This window comes from Clytia hemisphaerica, unplaced genomic scaffold, assembly GCF_902728285.1.
Source record: "Clytia hemisphaerica strain Z4C2 unplaced genomic scaffold, Clytia hemisphaerica genome assembly, whole genome shotgun sequence".
Taxonomy (NCBI): Eukaryota; Metazoa; Cnidaria; class Hydrozoa; order Leptothecata; family Clytiidae; genus Clytia; species Clytia hemisphaerica.
The window spans coordinates 436,884-462,258 of NW_027103392.1; the positions used below are offsets into that span (position 1 = coordinate 436,884).

The 25,375-nt window shown below is 35.6% G+C and overlaps 1 protein-coding gene across 1 annotated transcript in view; it reads right to left on the reverse strand.

The window, feature by feature from the left end:
- LOC136824865 (protein unc-13 homolog B-like) overlaps positions 1 to 24,613 on the reverse strand; it is a 90,398-nt gene extending 65,785 nt beyond the window's left edge. Inside the window, exons 1-10 of the mRNA XM_067080848.1 lie at positions 24,357 to 24,613; positions 23,709 to 23,741; positions 23,130 to 23,229; positions 21,307 to 21,424; positions 20,595 to 20,685; positions 19,997 to 20,127; positions 15,512 to 15,650; positions 11,802 to 11,965; positions 10,978 to 11,232; positions 10,282 to 10,457 (exon numbers count right to left, since the gene is read on the reverse strand). Of these exons, the coding sequence (XP_066936949.1) occupies positions 10,282 to 10,457; positions 10,978 to 11,232; positions 11,802 to 11,965; positions 15,512 to 15,650; positions 19,997 to 20,127; positions 20,595 to 20,685; positions 21,307 to 21,424; positions 23,130 to 23,229; positions 23,709 to 23,741; positions 24,357 to 24,381 (1,232 nt within the window). The 5' untranslated portion in view covers positions 24,382 to 24,613. The remainder of the gene's footprint in view (positions 1 to 10,281; positions 10,458 to 10,977; positions 11,233 to 11,801; positions 11,966 to 15,511; positions 15,651 to 19,996; positions 20,128 to 20,594; positions 20,686 to 21,306; positions 21,425 to 23,129; positions 23,230 to 23,708; positions 23,742 to 24,356) is intronic.
- Positions 24,614 to 25,375: the final 762 nt, after the last annotated feature.

The following is a 25,375-nucleotide window of genomic DNA, read 5'->3' on the forward strand; positions in this document are numbered from 1 at the left end:
CAACCAAAAGACTTTTCCGCGGAATATATCGATCTAGATGTCGTTTCCCTTATAAAAGTTTTCCAGTAAATCAAGAAAATTTGGGCTATTTTCTTGAGCCAAACTATATACACTTCTATGAAAAAGGAAAATCAATAGAACAGTAAAATCACCACCTCCGATTTCAAAATCTTTGAAGATAAGGATTAGATGGAAAGAAGCCTTCAAGACACTTCGAACGGGACTCTGTACCAGAGTGTATCTTTTATAGAAAAACCTTCAAATAAAGAAACCAAGAAAGATTCAAGTTCAATATTTTTTATTGCAACTCTCTCCCCCTATAAACATCTGGAGACTTTTGGAGAAGTAAAGTTTAGTTTAGGTATAAACTTATTTCTATTTATATGATTTTTGTTGTTTCGCCAAAAAAATCATAAAAAAGAAATAAGTTTATACCTAAACTAAGTAAAGTTGACGCTCTCGAATTCTATGTTCTACTATCGATACACTCCATTACTCGATAAAGATTGAAAGTTAAATTAAACAAGGAACTCGCATGAACGTTGCTCCTACTATTCGATACGCTCCCTTATTCGATGAAAATCAAATTACTCGAAAATCGAATTAGAGAGCATTAATTGTGAAAGTGCGTATCCCTGATCGATATAGGTAAGAATTGGTTATCGCGTTTAAAAGCTTTTATACTTACCGCTCTGACCCTTTAGTCAGCGAACGAAGTCTCTCTATCCCTCTCTTGATAGTATTCATCTGTGTTCCACTGTAACCCAGTCCCAAGAGCGATCGAGAAAAAATCAACGTTAGTGATAACCCAAAGAGATCAACCTCATGAAAATGACGGTCTCATTTCAAAGCAGAACAGACTGAAGACGTTTAATTCTCTCTCCTTAACGCACTCCAGATTTTTAGACTTGAAGAGGTATGTATTAAAAGTTAGGAAGTTGCACTTAATTAGCCATTTAATGGGTAGTTAACGGTTAAAGTATGTTAAACACACTTTCGTGTTGCCTTAGAAACAAGACGGAAGGAATCATTTGATGCCGATTTTAACATAACGGAAATAGAAAAGTATAGAAAATGCATTGCTATTCTTTGCTGTAGTCTAGTTCTGTATTTTATCACTTTATTACGCAAAAAAAAGTGACGTCAAATACTTTTTTCACCAAAATAATGAGCGACAATATTTTATTTCTTCATTCTGTTTTCTAATTTATTGAAAAGTAGTCGAGAAAAGTTTTCTCTGCTTTTTCTTATAAATAAACAACAAGATGAGTGATTCTATTTCTTCAAAGAACTTTCAACAACAACATCAATCTGTTGAGGATGGTGAAATTGTTGTTTTACCAACACTAGATGCTTTGTTGGATGCAAAAAATCAACAAATTGAAATGTTGAAACAAAAAATGGAATCCGAAAAAAAATTGTACAATTATAGAATTAACATTGAGAATAAATTGAATGTTAAACAAAATGAAGTCAATGATTGGGTGAATCGAAATTCTCAATACGAAATGGAATACGAGCAAGCCGTTGAACAACATGACCGGAGCTGGGTTTTCCGTATGGAATCCCAGACCGACACTTTGGTCAGCGAGAAAGAAAAAACTCGTCAATTCCTTAAACAAGTCAACTACAAAGAGAAAGCCATTCAATCCATTAAAAACAACAATGCTTCAGAAATTCAACAGTTAGATGAAGAACTAGCTGGCAAAGACGTTGATATCACTTCCTTGAAAATCGAGAAGTTACGACAACAAAAAGATCAGTCAGAAAAAATCAAAGAACTAGAAGAATTACGTATTGTTCAACAAGAAAAACGTCGTGCCAAAAGACACCGCAGAGCCGCAAATAAGGCTGCCAAAATGGCCCAAGAAACAGCCGAAGTAGAGAAAGTCTCATCTTAGAAGAAAACATCCTTTTAGAATTTATTTTTGTAAATAGTTAATTACCGTATACTTAGATTTTATATATATTTTTTAAAATAAACCCCTTTAAAACCCCAAAAATCTTCTCTTCACATTTATATTCCGACAGTTGACAGATCAATGGATAAAAAAAAAATAAAGTTTAATGTACCAGAGTATAAATCATACGGTGAACTACAGTGAAGTCTCCGTAACTCGAAACCACACGGGGAACTAATAAATTTGTTCAAGTTGTGGAATTTTTGAGTTAGCGAAACTGGTTTATAACTGAAAAGACTGGAAAAATTTTGAGTTAAGGAGACATTCGAGTTGTAGAGGTTCGTTAGAGTTATGGAGATTCCACTGTATTTCCTAAATAAATACTAGTTTAAGGGTCAATTTAGTAAAAATACATCAGTTCTGCTCAAGAAATAAGACTTTAAGCGCAAGATGCCAGAAAAATAAGAACCACCGAACCTCATCAAATACTGGTTCTGATAGAAAAAAGAGTGTCTGTATGATAGAAACTTCCTTCCGAATGTAAAACTCAACTTAAGATTAAATGGCTAAGTTGTACAGACAACAGGGCTGTCAGGCACGACGGAAGCTTTTTATATCTGGTACGGTGAATGAGGAAATTTAAGCGATTTTATAGCGATTTGACCGACGAAAAGGAAAACTTCGGGTATTTTTGTGAAAATCTGGTACGGCGGCCGCCCGTACCTGCCGTACCCGTTGCGTCGTGCCTGGCTGTTAGCACAGTACACTTTTTTCTTTTATAAGAACAATTTTATAAAAACAACGAGTCTCAAAATTGTCAAAAAAATAAGAACAATTTAAGAACAATGCTGAGCCTGAATTACTCAATTTCAAGCTATTTCGTGGTCAAAGTATTAAAAATTGGATATAAATCATAAAATACAACCAATAAATAAGAACAGGATAATTTGAGGACAATTTGAGGATCAAAGTGCCAAAATGATAAGAGCAGCCGAGCCTCATCATAAATTTACTGGTTCTTATAAAAAAGAAGTGTATTTTCTTGTTTTCGATAAACCCAATATAAAGTCATAGTTTAGATTTACAAAGTGCAGACCAGCAAAGTCTGTTGGTCGGAGGTGATCAAATATGAGACAAACCAAGGTTCGTATTATCATAAGCCACTTGAAAACATTATTCACGATTCCATTACTTGATGAAGTATGCAACAACAAAAACAAGTTTATCGCAGCTCGAGTACAAAAAAAAAGAAGATTTCATCTCAAATTAGTGAACAAGTGTGTGAAAAAACTTTTCAAAGTGTTTTTCATTAGATGTTAATATGTCTGGTGATAGAAGAAAGATTATGAAGATTCGATCTTCTTTTTTTTTTGAGCTTAGAAAATTTTTGGTTTTTACAAGGTCATGGTATTTGTAACACTTGGTTAGCAATCTGTGATAGAAGCGAACTAGAGAGAAATTTGAACTTTAAAGGATAAAGAAATAGAGTACTGTAGTTGATGAACAAATCAGTCGCGATCGACCGAGATCGATGGAAGCAAAGAGCAAATATACCGGTATGGAATTACGGGGAATTTTTGAGAAAAACTTTCTTTCTACCAAAGATTTAAGGAGAGTGTCAGTCTTTATTTCAAATTTCACAATATTCACCCTTGATACACGTTTTTTTATAAGAACATTCAAAATTTCTGAAGCCTTCTGATGTTCTTAACTTTTTGAATTTGAAGCCTAAAAATGTTCTTATTTTCACCATTTTTCGAGCATTTTTGTCCACTTTCCTAAGAAATCGGGTGTTTTAGAGTTTGCAAAGCCTTAAAATGTTTTTAACCATGTTCTTAACATTTTGGCCATCGAAGCCTTATGCTCTTATATAGTTTGTTCTTATAAAAAAAACGTGTAGTTTCTGTATATAACTACTAACCATCAAACATAGAAGCTAAAATCTTAAAAAGTCCTCGATAAGACTTAAAGGAGAATGGAGTCTACAGCACTTCCCAGGAAAAACACGTTTCTTTTTTATAAGAACATCCAAAATTTTTGAATAAATAACTCTGGTGTGACAAAAAAGACAAACTACCTTATCGGCAATTTTTACGCCGGTCCCTTTTACCTTTTAAGACAGCCTTATTACGCCAAAGCTCAATTTCTTTCATTTTTAGACCGGCCCTAATTTTATTCCGATTGCCAGCGATGAAAAGTAGCGCTAATGGAGGGCCGACGTAAAAAGGGCCGATAAGGTATAAAGTTTTAAAAAATCAGGTTTCGAATTGAGTCCTACATTCCTCGTAAAAACTCTACAAAACTTTACAGCTAAAACTTTTGACATCTACTTTGTGCCTTCCTCACATTTTCAAAACCTAACGAGGTGTTTATATATTCAATTGAAAACAGATAAAACCCTCTGTAATGGAGGGAGTGAAACCAACTGAGAGTGGCCGTTTATGGCGAGAGAGAACACTCATGCGCGGAGAGGTTTTTGAAAAACTTTTTTGAAAGAGTGTTGATGAGGTTAACTAATAGATGAGAAGAAGAAAATGATTTATAAATTTGACTTTTCATCGCGAATTTTTTGTTTGAGGAAAGAGTTATCAAGACACAGCCTTGTTTCACATTTGTTTGCAAAATGAAATCCTCAGCTGAAAAACAAAGTAAATCCTTTAAAATGAGCCATGGCGAGGGACTTGCAAAGTAGACATGTGCGTCATAGTTAAGTCAAAGGTTCGAGGTAGCTCTGTACATAAAAAAGAAATCGTGAAGCACCTCAAAATAAGGTTTAAAGGAGGTTTCAAAGTACTTGTGTATCGAAAAATAAAGTTTTTAGCACCAAAGGACTCACAAATCCATTCGGTCTGTTTTCAAAGGAATGGCGTTTCTGAAAAATAAATTTTTTGACGTCGTGTTTGGACAAACATTCGTCATTCAAGGCGATTTTCACTTGGACATAAGTTGGTGTAAAGTTATCGATTATTATATCAACGGTAAATTCATAGAAAAATGGAGGAATAGAAACGAACCAATTTCATTGCAAATTTCTAAGACAGTACCGTGCATAATTAGAATTCGCAAAGTTATGCAAAATGGATTAATTTTCACTTACGTGTACGTGTACGTGGACATGCTTCTCCCTTTTTCTTTGAAAAAAAAAATCCGTAATTTAAATATCCAGGATTAAGTTTGACTAAAATAATTTAATTTGAATATAAGATTCTTTTATATGAACGTCCAAAAATTTTGAAGCCACCCGATGTTCTTAGCTTTTTGAATTTTAAACCAAAAAATGTTCTTGACCTGTTCTTATTTTCCGTATTTTGTAAGTAATTCTGTGCATTTTCTTAAGAAATCGGTTGTTTTAGAGCTCCCAAAGCCTTAAACTATTTCTAAATTGTTCTTAATACCTTAACCCTTTGAGTGCCAGGGTCCTTTTTTCTAAGTTTTTTTTAAAAAATCGCTAGTTCAAACTTTAAGGGCTTATATCTCCTGATCTAGAAGGAATTAGAAGCTCGTATATAGCTCGTTGGATAGCTTAGAGTCTCTTCTTTCTTTTGGGCGCCTTCGGCGCCGCCCGATTTAGGAAGGGCGTGGTGGGCGGCGGCCAAGGGGGGGGGGTAGGTGCGCGGACCTGACTGAACTGATGAAAAGGTGCCCAGTGGTAAAATTTCAAATCAATTCACTAGAAGACAGAATAAAGTAAAACAGGGCCAAATTTGGAGGTTCTTGGATCACTCGTTGACCAAAAATAGTCAAAAAACGGTCAGAATCTCAAAAAAGTGAATTTTTGTCAATTTTTTGCATTTTTTTGACTTTTTTGCTTAAAATTTCGCTGGAAAGACTCACTTTTGAATTTTTTTTTGCTTGACCATAAAGGACAATCTAATTCCTACGAGTTCGACCAAAAATAACGATTTCTAACTCAAACTGGGCATTACAGGAGGGCTTCGCCCTCCTATATAGCCCATGTCGTATATATACGACATCGGCACTTAAAGGGTTAAGTGGATTAATTTTCGCGTGGATTAAATTTTGCGAAAACGCGAAAATTAGTCCACTTAAGCATTTATTTTCTTATATATAGATTTTTCTTGCAAACAACGAAATGGCAAACCAACAAACTGAAACACCGGTAAAGCTTTCACTTTCAAGAGTTACATGGGGGCCTGTTTTTTAATAAATCACAATTTTTGAAATCACGTTTTCTTGATTTTGGCGAGTTTTAGCGGCAACCGGATCTCAGTTCAGCCTTCCTAAAATCGAATTTACAATCATGGACAAAAAGTTTGTAGACTTCTGCAATATTTGCAAAATACTTCAATATCGATCAAAACAAGTTCCCTATGAGGTTCTGGGTGCTTTCCAAACCCATCCAAAAGTCACCCACTGCAGTCTAACCACAAGGGCTTCATTAACTGGCTTACACCAGTATCAAAACGCTGATTTTTTGCTTGTGGTTCCCTCAAAAGCAATGCAACGAATTCAAAAGTGTTTTTCTTAACTTCCCTCCCCTTTCAGACACATTGAAGAGTCATTTTGCTCTATTTCTCATCATTTTTCACTGAAATTTCATTTGTTTACAACCTTTTGTCCATGATTGTACCAAAGAAAACGCTAAAGTTTATAGCATTTTACCTAATTTTGAATCTTTATGGCAAAAAAAAACTATGGCAAAGCTCAAATAGATGGGCTTGGAGGTCTTTTTGCTATAGATCTTCAAAGTAGCGATCGTATGTCCGACAAAACATTAATTAAAAAACAGGCCCATGGGTATTACAATAATCAGAGGGAAATCTTAGACAGTAAAATAGGATCAATCGCCACAATACACCCCTGTCTCACAGCCCCGGTGGAACTTGTTTCCTCATTGGGGATAAAAATTCCTATTGAAATCCTAATGGGGATAGAAATTCTTTTGTTCCAAGGTTAAAAAACACAGTGGGGATGGTTTTGGAGTGCGATTTTTAAACATAGAATTCCGAGTGGGATGAATGAAATCAAAGTCAATTTGCTAGTGGGGCTGAAATTCAAGGGTATTTTCCCACCGGGGACGAAATTTTTGCTTAATTTTCCAGTGGGACTGGGGTGCCAGCGGGTCTGTGACACAAGACATAACTTTTTAAAGAGTTCAAAAAATGCTGATTAATGAAGAAACCAGCAACCAGACGGAATTGCAACAGTGATAAATCTTAAAAAACAGAAACCTACAGGATAAATTATTAGTATATGCCGGAAAGATATTTTTCCGAGTTGAGGAAACACTTGTTCAACGTAAAAGAAAGACTCCTTCAAAGAAACATTACTCAAAGTTCATAAACTGCACAATCTAATAGACTGTCACTGGAGTCAAGTAAACGATATCGCGATTTTTCAAAAGTCTGAGTCCACCTAAAAGTTTGATAAGGTAGCCATTTAAATGGCATTTTTAAATACGCCAATTAAAAACACGACAGTTTGAAATTAAAAGGAAGAAAAAGATCTTCTAATAGATGAATGATAATCTCAGATCTAATGATAAAATTAGTTGAGGTTTCACTTTAGATTTGAAATTCATTTTACATTGACTGGTCACTGTGCCAAAGGAAATACAATGGAGGCTCGTTAACTCGAACCTTTATAACTCAAATGCTATCTTAACTCGAATAAGTTGTATGGTCCTTTCCAGTTAAGAAAGCTTTATAAACCTTACTCCATATCTCGATATTTCCTTAACTCGAAAAAAATGGAGTTATAGTAACTCAACTGTATGAAGTTTGAAGCATTGTCTAAAGTTGGAGTTGTACAGAATAGTCTATTTTCTTGATGTTTTTTATCTAAAAATCCAAGGAAATGTTTATTTTTGGGTTATGCTTCTTCTTAAACAGAATAGAACTCAAACAAAATTACTAGTTTTCCAGCGGTTATGGTGGCTGCTCAGAGGACAAACTCTTAATTACTGTGTACATGTTTTTTAAGAGCAAACTGTACAAGGACATAAGGCTTCGATGAAAAAAATGTTAAGAAAAAGTTAAGAACATTTTAAGGCTTTGAGGACTCGAAAACACCAGATTTCTTAGGGAAATGGGCAAAAATGGTGAAATTAAGAACATGTTAAGAACATTTTTAGTCTTAACACTGAAAAAGTTAAGAAGATCTGAAGGCTTCAAAAATTTTGGATGTTCTTATACAATAACGTGTATTCTAACTGATTACGATGCGTGAAGGGGAAAATTTTGTATCAAACTTTAAACCTAGTATTAGTATTGTAAACCTATGAAGCACTTTTCTCGTACGAGAAAAAATCTTTGAAGGGATAATCAGATGGTTTGTAATATTTGACAATGTGGGATCCCTCTATTGTCCTGAGCAAAATCTCAAAATATTTTTGCCTAACTATTTTCCAGAGTCGAGCATATTTAAGTTACAAGTTTTTGGCTTTTAGGATGCAAACAATAGAATTTCAACGTAAGAACCGTGTAAGAACCCATTTTCGAAAAATTCAAATATTGATATCTCGAATTTGGAAAATTGTTACACAAAAATACTTTAAAAGTTTTACTAATGACCACAGAAGGTTTCTTTAATCTAAATATCTCAAACCATCAAATTATCTCTTTAAGCGAAATGCGCATTATAATGTAGAATTTTCGAAAGTAAATAAATCCCTTTCTTGGAAAATTATTTCCTTCGATACCGTCAAACAAATTAGAGAACGATGTTTCGCTGAAATAAAAAATCAATAAAACCAAAAGCCTCTGTAAATATGAAACCCATTATCACTCACAACCTCTCAAACAAACTTCCAAACCTAGAAACGAGTAATAAAATGTCCGGCGTGGAGATTTAAGACAAATTCATCAGAGCATTTTGATCAATTTATTACTCTCGCAAACATGTTAATGATATTACTGCAAGGTCACGTCAAGGAGTGAAATCAAAAGACACAAAGATGGAGGGTTGGATTAATACAAAATAAGCTCCCTCCTATTGCCTAGCACTCTCCCACTGAGGTGAAAATAAGCGTTCCAAAATTGCTAAATTAGCTCAAACAAAACGCATTGAAAATATCCTTAGATAGATTGCAAGATTGATATAGAAACCAATAATTAAACTTTACAAATCATTTTATACCAGAAGATTTTCCGACTAGCAAATAAACCAATAACCCAATTTCCAACAAAGTTCCGAAAACGGATTAAACAGCTGTTAATCGGACTAATTACCAGGATTGTCATTTTGATTGTATCACTGGTACTGGCAAACAAAACTTAAAGGTTATGTTTTTACATACGTAAGTGTTTCCGTTTCATATCAGACACATATTTCATATCAGGACACAGTGTCTTGCTATTTTTATATTATGCAAAAAAATGTTTTTTTCCTCTTTCTGACCAATCTTGCTTCACATCCGTGTCAATTCAATGTGAAAAAGCTTGTAAATTAAAATTGATGAGTAAGCAAACGTTATCACTTTTATTTAAAAACAAAACCTTTAATATATGCATTTGTATTTTCCATGAGAAGAAGAAATTTGATTCAATTTTAAGAGCTTGGTTTGCTTAAGTCTTACTTAATTATTTATTCATTTTACATGCCCTCTCTTTAGTTTATTTACACAAGCAAATATTGTTGTGACGTGTTTTGAGGGCAAGATCTCTAGGTTGGACTGAAAATCATCTAGATATAACTTTAGCGGGGATTTTATGTAATCTTGAAAACAGATGAAAAGGGAATCTTCTCATTAGAACCGTCTTTGCGTCCCTACTTGCTTGCAAGACACTTAATTATCTGAAGAGTTGCAAACAAAAACACCATAGAAAAGACAACAGACGAGGTTGACAGTGGTAGTTCCCTGTCGTAAAAAAGCTTACCACGCTCATTGGTTTATCATTGGAAGCAACACAACATCAACTAACAACATCGACAAACAACAACTTATACAAGCAACTAGATTTTTAAGAATTATACAAAAACAACACCATATACATAGGCGGCCTCAGATCCTTTTCATCGTCCAATATATGAATTCTGAAGAGATATAGCGACGTCTTGACGCTGTGGAAAGAGGTCGCAATCCACCACTGTTCTTAACAGACTTTAGTTAGTTAAGGCCGGTCTCTACTTTCGCGCAACATGAGCCAAAACTTTTTGACGTTTTTGTAAGTTTTTTTTCGGGTTGGTCAATCAAACAGACAAACAAACCCCCAACCTTGCGCACTGTAGCAGGATGCTCTACCTTCATGCTACGGTCGCTTATCTATCAAAATGCCGGCATCGTGTACTTATAAAGATAATGCATAACTTCCTCGGTAAGAAAGGCTCTATCTAGTCTTTTATATAAGATATCTGTGATAATGATTGCTTGATAGCTAATCATCAATAAGCAAGACCAATATAAAAAACAAAGCCTTACGATCTTCGATGGTGACTGTTCCTTGGTGATTGCCGGAAACCGGGTCTTCTTTTGAATGGAGATAAGGCTGCATCTTCACCACCACTATCTTCACCCTGGGATACACTGGAAATCTTTCGCTCTTCCGGTGAGCTTGAATGCTGCAAGTCTAAGCTATCCGAATGTTGCATGAATAACTGTGAGAGAAGAGACAGCGAGAAATATATTATGCTATGCGTTTATCCATATCTGAGGTCTTCTTTTGTGCTAACAGTGTATCCACTATATACGCTTAGCTTCCAAATAAACGCCCCCCCCCCCACTTGTTAATTTTTCGAAAATTTTCCAAGCCCCCAGACCTTATTAGGACCTTATTAGTTGGCAAAAAGAAGTCCCCTTGTTTTGCTCTAAAAAGCCTGATTTACCTTATTTTTGGGTTTTCAGAAGTACAATTTCCACCCCCCCCCGTTTATTTGGAACCTAAGAGTACGTCAATGAACAACAGTGAAGCCTCCATAAAAAATAGAACCTTCATAAACCCCTTATGATAAGCGACTTTTCTATATGATTCGAACAGAGTTGCCCGTGCATATTCAAGATATAGAGCAACAACTCAATAATTCATTTCAAGGTCAGTTCAAAACTTTTCTTCAACATATAAGACACAGAAAAGACAAAGATCAACGATATTTCTTCCGAAATGGAGAAAACACTTACAGCATCCCCATCAGACTTTGGTCGAATTTTCTTTTTCGGTTTATCGGGATCTCCCTGGAGAATACTTTTCACTCGTTCACGCGCCGATTCCTCTTCTGTCTGATCTGAGACTGAAGAATAAATGCCACTCTGGCGCGCCTTCTTGATATCATCCAATGCTTTGCGCCAGTTCCTCCGCGCGACAATGCTTGATACGGCCGCGCGACGTCTTGGTATTTGACGATCAGCCTCAGTGTCACTGTTGTGGATGGTATTCTATGAAACAAGAAAAAATATTTTGATTTATGGGTAGCCAATATTCAGTTTTATATTTGATTCTCTCTAATTCGATTTTAAGGAGAATAGGATTTTCATTGAATAAGGGAGCTTATTGAATAAGGGAGCGTCGTTTAGGAGAGTTTCTTGTTGACGGTGACTTTAAATTTCATCGAATATTGGAGCCTATCGAATAGTAAAACGCCGACTAAAGGAGCGTCAGGCTGTATTTCTTTTTTGTACCTTTTGGTGTGCAAATTTTTGTTTTTGGCTCTAAGGTGCTCATTTTTGTGGCATTTGTATAAAAATTATCGGCTTTATTTCTTCGTCGCTGGCGAAATAAGGTCGATATACTAATGAGAATATTTCTTAGAAGTGCTTAAGATTATGCAGGCCTTCTTTTTTTCCAAATGTGGAATGAAATTGAAATCAAGACAAATTATGATCATATGCAATACCACTACAATTTGAAAAAACATGGGGAAGGTAACTTTTTTTCAAGTTTTTTCAAGTTAATGTATTCGAGTGAAAGTTCAATTTAAAAAGTCTTAACTGTGATTCAAAACTACCTCTTGACTTTCATCTGGATCAGTGAGCGGACGGTCAGAGTTTTGCGACCCAGTGCTTTTCTCCATTTCGTTGATGATATTGTTTCGATCTTCTGAGGCGATAGAGCGACGGCTTGACGTCGTTGAAGGACGTCGCGATCCCTCAACGTTCTCATCGTCAAATACTGGACAAGGAAAAGAAAATTATCGATTACTTATTGTACTTTTGTCTTTTCTAATTTATAGAATAAAAGTGTCAATTATAAAGTTTGCTACTTTTTCGGTCGAACTAACAATGAAATACACTCGAATGATTATCAGTGTTATCTGGCACCCAGATGTAGAAATTTTCATCCGACACGCCTAAAGCTCTGAAGGTCGGGAAAATTTTCCACATCTGGAAGGTTTAGATTACGGGACTTTGCAAGACCACGTCAAGGATTTTGCAGCGGAAGGCCTGGTAACCCAGCCCTCGTTTTCGGGGATTGGGGGGGGGTCGAACCGCTATATATTTTCAGGTTTAAGCGCAAGGGTAGTTAAACCCGGCTTAGGATGCGGCATATCAAAGGCCGACTGTTATTTCTCTCCGATGGGAAATTGATCCGCTCATTTAGAGCTTTATCCTTTAGCCGCCAATCCGCCATCGGAATATCAGATAAGTATCACTGCTATATGAAGCATTTTGATAATTATCCGTAGCAACACTTTTAACCCTGAAATTCCTCGTGGCTTATTCAAATCTGCTTTCTAGAAGAAAGGTCTTTGAATCAAGGTGTTATTTAGCCTGTACCAGACTCTTCTTCGCTGACTGAAAAGATAAGTTCGACCTAAGGCAAGTTTTTTTTCAAAATATAAAAAACGCCCGTGGCGGAGGGTTGGTACAGGCTAAGTGTTATCCGAACGCAATTAGTATGGTATTCTAAAACAACCAATGGGTACTACACTCTATATACTTTACATATTATATTCAATTTTCCACCCAACGTCTTGATGTGTTGTATTTATACACGATTTACCATTTGCAATTCAGATCATCCTTTGCATTTCATATCATCCTTTTACAAGTATTCTCAGACGTTGGGTAGAATAGAAGCTGAGCTTCCGTAATTATTATTCTACAGATAGAGAATTAGAGAGTTAAGATAGAGTTACCAAAACAGTTTTAATAAGTGTTCTACTTGTGGTGATGTCATGTTTGGAAATGCGCAGAGCAATTTCATTCAGCGAGTAAATTCAGTTGAATTATTCATGAGAGTCAAAACACTATGAATAAGTTTTGTCAATGAAAAGCAATTCATGAATAAATTAAAGCTGAAGGAAATTCTTCAATGATCAAGAAAAGAAAAAAGTTTAGCTTTTGGTAGGCTGCTAGCCTTCTGATTTTTTCTGTTGTAAGGAATGTGAATCAGCCCGAAAAATCGCGCCCGCTTTGAAATTTTCTGCCGAGGTGAAAATAAAAAAATGTAGTGTTTCCGGAAACCAGCCTGTTGAAAAAGAAAAGTTTTCTGACCCGGCCGCAGACTATGGGTTCATCTATATCAGTCAGGTACTATTGCAAACTAGGAGAAATGCGTGTATTTCGCTTAAATAGGATGATTTATCCTAAATAAGATAAAATCGATAGCTTAGTTAGGAGAAATAGCAGAAAAAGTTGATTTTCTGAACAAATTCAGAGATCCGCGTCAAGCTTTGCATAAATTTAAGAAATTTGGAGCCAGTATAGTATGCTTGTGAAGTCTGATCCATCAGTCAGCGTGCGTTCAGAAGTTATTCAACTTTTGACAAACTTCAGATTTTATGCATCAAACTCTCTTAGTAAAAACTTTGCTCGTAACGATGTTTTGAAGAAATAGAAACTTAGATATAAATAAACTTATCCTATTGTAGTAGACACATTTGCGCAATTTACGTTTGTGTGATTTGTGTCAAGGAGAATGAACACTTTCTCGTCCTTCGACACTTTTCATTCACGCTCATATTTTTCATACGGCAAAGCGTGTAACAAAAGCATTATTTCTCCTAATTTGTATATTTTATCCAAAATAGGATAAATGTTTTATATTTTTTCACTCCGCGCTGATAAGAAGCTAACATTTGGCCTAACATGATCTTCTTTATGAGTATAATTGATTCAGAGAGTTAAAAAGACGCGGATCTCTGAAGTTGTTCAGAAAATCAACTTTTTCTTCTATTTCTCCTAACTAAGCTATCGATTTTATCTTATTTAGGATAATTCATCCTATTTAAGCGAAATACCCGCATTTCTCCTAATTTGCAATAGTACTCGACTGTATATGGTTCATCTAGAAAATCAAGTTGACCGTTCCAGCTATCAAACGTCTTTTGGTTAGATATTCCCGCTTGTAAATCAAGTTTTATTCGTTAGTAGTTGATATATTAGTATTCAGGGCTTACTTCATATTGTTTGTACATAAAAGTTATCTTTAAAGTTCTATTCAGTGATCAAAAATAGCAAAAAAAAAATTTTTCTAACCGGCCGCATGAGAGCTTTATTCCTTCACCGACATTCCGGAAACACTACATTTTTTTATTTATGCCCATCAAGCTATTTATTTTTGTGTATATTGTTGACGTCATCGAAATTTCCACGAGAAAGGGTATTATTATTGTACACAAGGCCATAAATTTTTTTTCAATTTGGGAGGGAAAAGTTTACGCAATAAAAAACTTTTTACCTTACTTTTAAAAAATTGATTACCATTTTTCGAAAATTCAAGTTCGAGCGAGAATGTCAACTTCGGGCCTTCAACTTGATTTCATCGAATATTTCGATCTGGGAGGGATTTATTGGTTTCTAGGCTATATTTCAAGCCCTACCATTTTTGAACTTTTGGATCCTCAGATCCTACGGTCTTAAGTCTAGCGTTAAAACTCGGAGTTAAAACTCTACCCTTCCAAATTGTTTGTGGTAATAAAATTTCGTGGGGGATTTCTCTTTTGTGCCAAGTATTTTGGAACTGATTGTAGACCCCTTTCTCGATTCGCATGTAAATTACAAGCAAACGATATAATGAAAAGATTTTTTAACAAATCCATAATCTTTAATCGTTTCAATTTGAAGTGACAAATGGGTGGAAAATACCCGTCCATCCAAGCCCGCGCAACACGTAGCATTTGCCATCCTGCGACCCACCCGCATGAAATGAAAAAAAACCATTCTTATAAAAAAAAACGTGTTCTGCTTGGGACAAAATAATTTAGGAAAGTAATATGCCCCAAAAACGCCTACTCTTTTCGGTTTCGAAGCAGAAAAACCAATCAAAATTAACCAATGAGATCACTTGAGATTAAGCAAAGTTATGAATTATACAATTCAAGAATGGCTTTCTTCTTGTACAATCATGGTCATAATACATATTTGAGAAAATAGGGAAATTCCTAAGAAATCTTTTATAACCACAAACGATTTGGAAGCGCTCTAAATTAGGTTGGAAGGGTAGAGTTTTAACGCTAGACTTGAAACTTAGGAGCTTAGGATCTTAGGATGCAAAAAATCAAGAATGGTCCAATAGGGCTCAGAATATAGCCTGGAAGTCTATAAACACCTCCCCCGAATTGAAATACTCGAATAAATTTATCAATAAGCCCAAAAGCGACTTTCTTGTCCGAACTCCAAATTTTGAAAAACGAGGAAATAAGCTAAAATTCTGAATAGATTTTGACCATGATTGTAGAACGCCATGAATATAAAGAGGAATAATTGAGCCTACCTTCAGGTTTTTCATTAAATGTTTGTTCTTGTTCAACAGAAGAGATGAATTCCTCGTTGATGGAATCTTCAGTAAAAACAGAATTGTTCAAATCACTTGGCGATGGAATGTCCAGCTGAACTTCATTCTCATCTTTTGGCTGTTGGGAAAAAATATTAAAGAACACAAGTGAGAAGGTGTATCGTATAAACCTTTTCATGAATTACGTCACAAACATCACTTGCCTCGTTTTGAAGTTATTTCCATGGTGATTAACTCCCAGTGGATTTTATCAAAACTACTTTATATTCATAACGTAATAGTCATAGTTGTAACTAGACCGGTTCCCATCATTTTGAATTCGCCTCATTTTCTTTATCGTTCGAAGAATGTCGAACAATCACATAATAAATTTCTTTCACGATCAGTACGGGTTCAGTATATTTCCCAATACGGCAACAGTTACCCGATCGAGTAATGTTACCCCCGCCCCCTCAAAACTGTTCCCATTTTGGAAATATTCCTGCATTGTCTGTCAAACAATGTTGTCTTAATTTTCTCAATATGAAGTCCTGTTTCGTATTTTACACTGACCAAAAACGACATTTCCTAGATCATAGTCAACTAGTTAGGAACTAAAGAAAAAATTATTTGGTTATCCCTATGTTTCAATGAGCAAAAACGCCTCGTTCTCGCACTTGAGAATGCAGACCATTGTAGGGCGTGTCAAAAAAACGCCCTTATTTTACAATAGTTGGCGCACATTTTTCTATTCAGTTGAGCTGCTTGAATTTTTTTGTGAGTATTTTATATTTTATTTCCAGACATTTCTCCAAGTTGGGCAGAGTTACCTCAAATGAATTTAAAGTTATTGATATTCTCGAAAGATCACTACTTTTAGTGTTGTTCACAGAAGCAATTAATTGACGTCAAAGAAGACGTAGATCTGGTGAAGGGTTGGACGTATAACGCATTTCAAACTTTGAATACTGTTATGGAGATTAAATTGATTGATCCTCCTGAATATTTTCAACGTAAAGTTATAATATAATAATATTTTAAATTTTATTCAAATAAAATGAAAACGCCTCTGTGCTTGAACTTTACGTGGTAAGGAGATCATTTTTACAACAAAGCCATCAAGTGGCCGATTTTCAAGGGGAATTGGATTTTAATCGAATAAGGGAGCGTATCGAATTAGTAGAACATTGAATTTGAAAGCATCAACTGTACATCAAAAACCTATCGCGTGACTATTCTCAAACTTGGTTGAATCGAAGAAAGACTAAAACCCACAACTTGAAAACAACAGATGAAAGAGGAAAGCCCATCTTCAAAAAAGACGAAATGGAACCCTAAGGATAATCATAAGTGATGCAGAGAGTGCAGAAATGCAAGGCGATGAAGAGCGGTGCACTTCTCCATTTTCCTTTTATGGAAGTTTAGTTCTTCACTCGCCATTTAAACTACTTTTCCGACAACCGAAAAAGAAACCACCATTTTTTATAAATAGGAATTCCCAATTCATTTCACATATTAAAAAAACACACAGTATAAATAATTCATCCTTTTTCGCGGACATCGGCTTCTCTTTCACACCTCGTGTGTCGAATACGCATGTGAAAATGATTTAAATCACGATTGCGTAAACTTCTTTTGTGTTACCACATCAGTGGAAAATTTTTCAAAAATTGAAAACGGAAAATTTCGAAATAGAAAATTTAATTGCAACCGAATCGTAATAAAATGCTAATGAATTATCAATGAAAAGATCACGTGACAAAGATAAACAAAAATTGAAATTAAAATGTAAACATTTTTGAAAATTTAAAATAGTAACAGATTGGTTCGATAGAATCAAGACGTCTTTGGAGAGTCTAGACGAGTAAAAATCATTATTTTCGCTTGTGGTTCAGTTGAAAACAATATGTATCAATTTCTCGTATACTGCTTCATATTTTGCTTGGAGTTGGTGCATTCTTTAACCAACGAAGGAGTATTCAGGCTTAAAAATGAGAATATGAAGTTCATTGGAGCTTCACCATTGGCATCAAAAGAAACTCGATCACTGGTCGAATGTCAGTTATTTTGTCAACAACACAAAACCGAATGCTTTTCCATCAACTTTGAAATAATCAGTGAGGAGAAATCAAAATGCGAGATATTCAAAGGACGTAAAAATTATGGTTTCCATCCAGATCAATTTGAAGCAGCGACCAATACACCATACTATATCATCCATAATTACGAGTTTTTACCGACCAGTTGTAAGGAATGGTATGAGATCGGTTTCGAAAAATCTGGAGTCTACAAATTCCACCTGATAGGGAACAAATCACCTATAACGTCATTCTATTGTGATATGGACTCTATAGAAGGACCATGGCTAGTCATACAACAACGCGGTGTTAATAGCATGACTTTTGATAAAACTGTCGACAAATATGAAAACGGTTTCGGAAGTCTTGAAGGAGACATGTGGATTGGATTGGAGAAGATACACTTGCTAACCAAAAACAAACCAGTTGATTTGCTCATCTTCGCTGAGGCAGACGACGCCCAATTCGCGTATGGCATATACAGCAATTTCGCCATCGCTTCTAAATTGGATAGATACCAATTAAACGCATCATTATCACATACAGAAGGTACCTCTGGTTTTGAGCAGCTGGCTGGCACTTTTTTCTCACATGCCGCCCATGACAAAGATTTTGTTGTCGATAAAAATTGCGCCGCTAACCGCCAGTGTGGATGGTGGTTCGGCGACACATGCTCACCAGACGTCTCATTGAATGATGATTTTCTCATCAACACAAAATGGAACACTTTTTTACCCCTGGACCCTATGATGGGTGTGCCACCAAAAATCGTTAAAACGAAAATGGCAATCAAAGTGTAAACTAACATTCGCTACTTCTTCATCATATAGTAAACAAAAACTGACGAAGCAAATATGACAATCAATGTATTGTTGACGCTCTCTAGTTCCATTTTCAAGTGGAAATGGGAACTTCGTCGAATAAGGGAGCGTATCGAACAGTAGAGCATCATTTATGAGTTTCGTGTTGACGTTGACTTTCGATATTATCAAATAATTGAGCGTATCGAATAGTAGAACATCGAATTAGAGAGCGTCAGTTGTATATTTCAGACCATATTAATAGAGAGTGTCGATTAATAGAGCCTAGTCTATGAGAGTTTCTTGTTGACAGTTGACGGTGACTTTCAAAATTATCGAATAATGGATCGTATCGAATAAAAGAACGTCGAATCAGAGAGTCGAATGTATGTCAAATGTGTTGGGTCTCTTTATTGTAAATGTGCAAGTGAATTTAGCAAAAGATGAAAGTCAAAACAATAAGTCTGTGACTTGCTGCCAGTTGCAGAGAGCTAAATTAAAAATCAAAACTGGATGATTTGGTAGCTCTTGTACGCTATCGTGATCAGAAACATTTAATAAGCTAGAAAAAATTTGTATCGATATGTAAAAAGGAAATTTTTCATTTAAATTTGTGTGATAGAATAAAGAAAAATCTTTGATTAAAAAATGAAATTTGTTTATTGAATCTTTTGAGCGTTAGGATGCGCGAGTAATACGAAACGAATACGAAAACTAGATACAGTATCCCTGAACCGATATTATTATTACAAGATCGCAAAGAAAAAAGGAAAGATGCGGGATAACGGTTTTTTCAAAATTTATTGTAAAGTTATTTGACATGAATTTATAGTACTTCAGGTAACATGAGTAACACAAACATGAGTTAGGGGAACATCTCTGCATTAGTCGTGTAGCATGCTAGCGACCGTAGTGAAGTGGTAGAGGATCCGGCTACGGTGCACCAGGTCGTGGGCTCAACCCTCAGTCGGGTCATACCAAAGACTTCGTATTTGGTACAAAAATACTACTTGATGCCTCTCTGCTTAATACTTGTCAATTAAGAGAACGGTCAAGGGTAAGTGGAGAAATCTAAGGAGAAAGAATGGCGCCCTCCCCTACCTTCGTGTAGATAGCTATCGAAAGAGAAGCCTCCGGGTCGCCTCCAACTGAGGACACAAATTTACTTACTTAGCATGCTAGACTAGGGAAAGATTGGATTTCGTCGTCGATCTGAGGTGTTATTCTTTCAGAACATCCATTTGTTGCAGAATTTACTACGTCCGTAACACAAAAAAGGTTCCGGGCATTTGCTGGCTTCCTGAGATCCCCAAAGATTCGTAACTTAACTCAAATTCGTTTATATTATAAGGAGGATAATTCAGTTTTTTGAATTTGTTCACGTAATTGGCAAGTTATAAGCCCGGGGTCCACTTAAAGCTTTTTGATAGACTGGATGGCGCGATTATTAAGTAGCCCGGTAGTATAAGGTAATATGCTTTTGCCATGTAAAAAAAGAGAACGAAGCAATGTTATTTATTCTCAGCGTCATAAAAAATCATTAAAAAGCAAAGTTATAAGCTTTTGATTACGATTCGTTTGTGAAAAAGTGTAAGGAGGAGGCCTACCTTGGCGAGACTGAAGCCTTCAGACTGTATTTTCTTGTGTTGATGTGAAAGCGTTTCTACTTCGTCAATTAAGACTTTATTCAACGCCGACAGTTTGGCGGACAGTTCTTTCTCCTCCGCAGCTGATAAGTCTAAAAAGAAAAATAATTTAAGAAAACTGATCTTTAACTATTAGACGATATCGGCTTCACATGAAAACTCAGATTTGACCTCCGAAATTTGCCCACAATGCTTTTACGTGGAAAAAAAGTTCACGGCAAATTTTTTTCCGCGCAAAGTATCTAGGTGAGTTCTCAGAGGTCAAATCTGAGTTTTCATGTGAATCTGATATCGTCTATTGACTGGATTGGGCTTCCCGTACAAAAGGAAGCTTGCCCAGTTTTCGAGCTGACTAGTCCACTATCTTGTTTTCAATTCTGGTCGTCAACAGCGTGATTCGAATGTTTTGAAATTTTAATTTTTTCAAAAATATAACGTTAAGTAGAATATAACATGGCCGACTAGTAGACTTACAAATAGGACATATTTCAACAGGAAATCTATGAAAATTTCGTTGAATATCAAAATTATGAAAAATGTAGTCAATATTTTTTTTTACCTCCTGGCAGTTCGAATCTTGCATCACAAAAGAGCTCGCTGTCTGTTTCTCTTAAGCCTTGCAATACGGGGTGCCATGTGCCAGGTCCTGCCTGAAAAAAAAGAGAGTGCATAAATACAGCGTTTGTATAAAAAAGGTTCTCTGAAAGTCTCTGTGGTTGAGTGATGTTCCATTTTTTTGCATGCGAACTGCTTCAACTGAAGTGGCGTTCCTTTATCCATATCGTTCATTTTTCAACTCGCATGTTTTCGGATGATTTATAGTACCATAAAGTTGGTACTAGCGAGACACTAATAATCGCTCCTCTAACCGTAACCAGAGCGACATACGGCAATTCTTTTAAAATGCAAAGATCACCCGTGAGCGTTCGAAGCATGACATTACATGAAAACAAAGGTTTCTACCGTGGTCTTCTTTTAAAGGTTTCATTTTTACATAAGTGTTTTCTTTTCATATCAGACAAATATTTCATGTTTCCAATTTCGCGCGAAATGGGCGACAGTTTTTTTCTTAACTATTTTTGCCTGAAGAAAAGATTACGTCATAAAAAAGTTTCGTGCGAACAAAAAAAAAGGTTGAAGGAAGTTCTACTTTTTTCATCCGTTACATCAATTTCGACCAATGGAATTATTTCATTTTTCAACCGACCAATGACCTTACAAAAAGCGCCAAAAAATGGACACCAGCCTTAACAAAGATGAGACATCCTTACTTTGCAAGCATAAATGATATCAGCGAAAGGGATTTGAACGCATCCGAGATCGGTATCGTAGAAGAATCCACTCTGCATCAGCTTCATAATGACTGAGCCTCTCATATCAAGAATTTTACTGAAAGAAAAAAGGTATTTGTTTGTGAATATGGAAAGAACAGAAATTTTTCGACTAGAGACTTGTTTAGTTCTAGTTTAGACTGGCGACTTTTTCTCCCTGTCTATTCTAATTGAATGAGAAGACAAAAAGTTGATAGTTAAGATCTTTCTGTTGTTGGAAAAGTTTAAAAATGTTATTGCATTGCCGTAAAAAGAGGGCAATGCGTTGACTTTAGACAGCTAAATTCCTTTAATTCACGAAAAGAATAGGCAGGGCAAAAAGTGGGCCGTCTAATAAGCCAGAGCTAATTAAAGTCAAAAATCTTTACAATGAATAAAAATCATCCGAACTTTTTATTTTTGACACTTAACACGGCTAGAATGTAACCTAGTTTATATTTAAGTTTCAAGTATTTGAAACTTAAATACAACAAAGTATTCTATTTGAAGACGGCTTGAGTTTTCGGAGCGTTTAGTTCCTACCTTGTGAAAGAAAAGAGAGTTTAGAATGAATCGATATTAATTTTTACGTGGATAGCCCAGTAATCTAGGACTTTTTACTCGATTATTGTCACGTGGTCCACGGCAAGCCGGCTCGGCTATCTAAGAAGTGGACTGAACATTGGAAGAAGCTAGTATTCAAACAGCCCTCACGCTTTGACTACTCGACTAACACTCCATAATATGTTTAGACTTATGACAATATCAATGGATGAGTCACTTATCCTCCTGCTATCGTTCTTCATCTTATTGAGGTTATCTGATATTCCGATGGATTGGCGGCCACCTGCTAAAGGCCAATTTCCCATCGGAGAGAAATGATAGTCGGACTTTGATGTGCCACACCCCCAGTCGGGTTCAACAGCCCTTACCCGTAAACCTGAAAATATTTCGGTTGGACCCGCCAATCCCCGAAAATGAGGGCTGGTTCAATTTGTTGAACATTTTCCCAACCTTCAGAGCTTTATAGCGTGTCGGATGAAAATTTCATCATCTGGATGCCAGATAATTGTTGAGGTAAGAAAAGTGAACAATTCATATTAAAATCTTTTTTTACTTCAAACAAATTTATCAGTCTCCCACTTGTCGTGGAAACCCAGAATTACACTCAAGACCCCTCCCTTGGAAGGGAAACGTTTATGCAAGGAAATTATACATTATGCCGACTGGCAATGAAAGCCTCCGTCTGCTCGAAAAAGCAATTGTTTAGGTAGAAATTCTTCTGCCTGTCTTTAGCCAACGAACGAAACTTTTAGACAAGCTGCGAATTGCCAATCGTTTCGCGTTTTCGCGCGCATATCTCAACCTTTTAACCAAATTTAAGCTCTTATAAAGCTTACAGAGTGTTACTGTTGAGTCTCCATAAATCGAGCACGCACGTTAAGGAAATTTCGAGATATAGAGATATTAGAGATATAGAGTAAGGTTTTTAAGGCAATGTTAACCAAATGGAATAGAAAACTTGTTCGAGTTATAGAGGTTCGAGTTATAGATATTCAGCTGTACAATCAATCACATGAGAGAGAGGGGAGGAATTGATCATTAGCGAGGTTAAGCACGGCTTTATTTTGACCGTACAGTGCAACAGCGTAGGCCTGTACATAACTTGCCAAAGCAAACCATGCAAGTGAAATCTTATGTACAGGCCCACGAGATCGCATTGAACGGTGTAAATAAACACTTGCTTAACCTCGCTATTGAACGATTCTTTATTTATTACTTACAATCTGTACTCTGAGTGCCAAACCGGATCCTTTCCATAGACCACTGGCGTTCTGTGCTGTTCTCCTTGGCACTGTATTGAAATGTACGTTTTTGATGATTCTAAATATTAAGAAATTAGGTTGGAAAGAAGTCATTCGCATGTAAATCTATACAAAACGTCGCGGTTTTCTTTCTGCACAGTAACGTCTACTTTTGTGACATTGTGACCTTTTTGAATGTTTCGAGCACAGGTTTTCTGGCTCTAAACATCCGACTTTTTGACGTCAAAACAATTAAGGCTTCTTCCCAGCTGGCACACGACGTTGTTTCAACGTTCATCTAATGTTCACAACGTCCATATAACGTTAGATGAACGTTGTAACAACGTTGTGTGCCAGATGGGTTCACACTTACCAAGAAACTGGATAGAAATTCTGGTTTTGGCGAGGTACTCGCTATTTATATGTACAATGTACTCTTAACACTGTATTAGCTTTTTAATTTTGGTATATATGTAACAGGGATTCAAAAATAGAGAATGAAATAATTATGTAAACAAGGAAACTAAGTCTAAGATTTAGAAATTTACAAAAACTTACCGGCATTTTGAAATCTGGTGTTTGCCTTTTTCACTGAAAATGAAAAGAAGTATAAAAAATAAATAAAGTTAAAAGCCTCGATACTTTAATATCCACAAAACATACTGGATAGGGACATACCTTTTAAACAAAGCATTCTGATTAAAACATTATTTTTAAGTCCAATGTATTTGTAGTTTTTTTAATGAAAATCACCATCAATGCCAAACAAATAAAAAAAAATTCTACAAAGAAGATGTACTGCTTTCATCAACGCAATGTTATGGGAAATGAAGATATACCGATAGAAGTTAAAATTTGAAGATCCTCAATAAGTCATATCTCATTATAACCCTAATTAATATATACACATTTTTTCATAAGAACAAACTATAATAACATGAAACTTCAATGGGAAAAAATATTAAGAACAAGTTAAGAACATTTAAGGCTGTAATGACCATGACTCTAAACACCCAATTTCTTACTCTTAGAAAAGACGCAAAAATACTTACAAAACGGTAAAATTAACACCATTTTAAGGATCATTTTCAGGTTTAAAACTCAAAAGGTTAGGAACATCCGAAGTCTTCAAATATTTGAATGTTCTTATAAACAAAAAACGCGCATTAAGTAAACGCCCTCGAACAGTTAAAAAAAATGAAGTACCTATCAACACCAAGTTATTTTCCATTTTGGACACTTTGTGATGATGTTGTTGATGAAGCCCCCACTTCCTTGATCGCTTCCTTTGCTTCGTAAACCTTCATTAGATTGCAGTTCCTTATGCCAAGTGCATTATGGGAGATTTTTGAATCCCTGTTGTTGTGTTTTTCAAATTTGTTTTCTTCTGTAATTATATAATACAAATTTATAAAGTCTGATCGAAAAATATTGTGAGTCCACACATTTTGATACATTGCTCTCGCAGGAGTAAAAAATAATTAAAAGTAATATCTCGTTAACCTCAGTAATTCATCTATAATATAAAAGTAGGTTAAAATATATATGGCTTACTTTAAAGGTTTTGTTTTTAAAAAAGAGTGATATTGTTTGCTTACTCATCAATTTTAATTTACAAAGTTCTTCACATGGAATTGACACGGATGTGGAGCAGTTTGGTCAGAAAGAGGAAAAGTAAAACATTTTTTTGTTCATATCAGCACAATAAAACAATAGGGAGACACTGTGTCCTGATATGAAATATGTGTCTGATATGAAACGGAAACACTTATGTAAAAACAAAACCTTTAAGAAATTGAACGATTTTAAAAACAGCAAAAAATCTTATTTTGATTGCTACATCTCCTTGACTTTTAAAGATTCTCCACACACTGGGTATAGATGATATGCACCACTGGAGAGTCTTCTGAGAACTTTTAGAATTTTCCACCCATAATGCCTCACTTTTAAACAATAGAAAAAGTGACGTATTGGGTGGAACAAAAACAGAAAAGTTGCATAATTTCGTGAAGTCATTGCAGTGGTGCATATCATGAATAGATAAAACACGCATGCAACTTCCATAAAATACCCAAATAAAGTTTTCCATAAACTCTGGCAGTGAAAAGATAAGCTAACTTAAGTCAAGCCCAGTCTTATAGAAAAGAATTTAAGGTTAAAGGTTTTGCTTTTGCATAAGTGTTTCCGTTTCATATCAGGCACATATTTCATATCATGACAGTGTC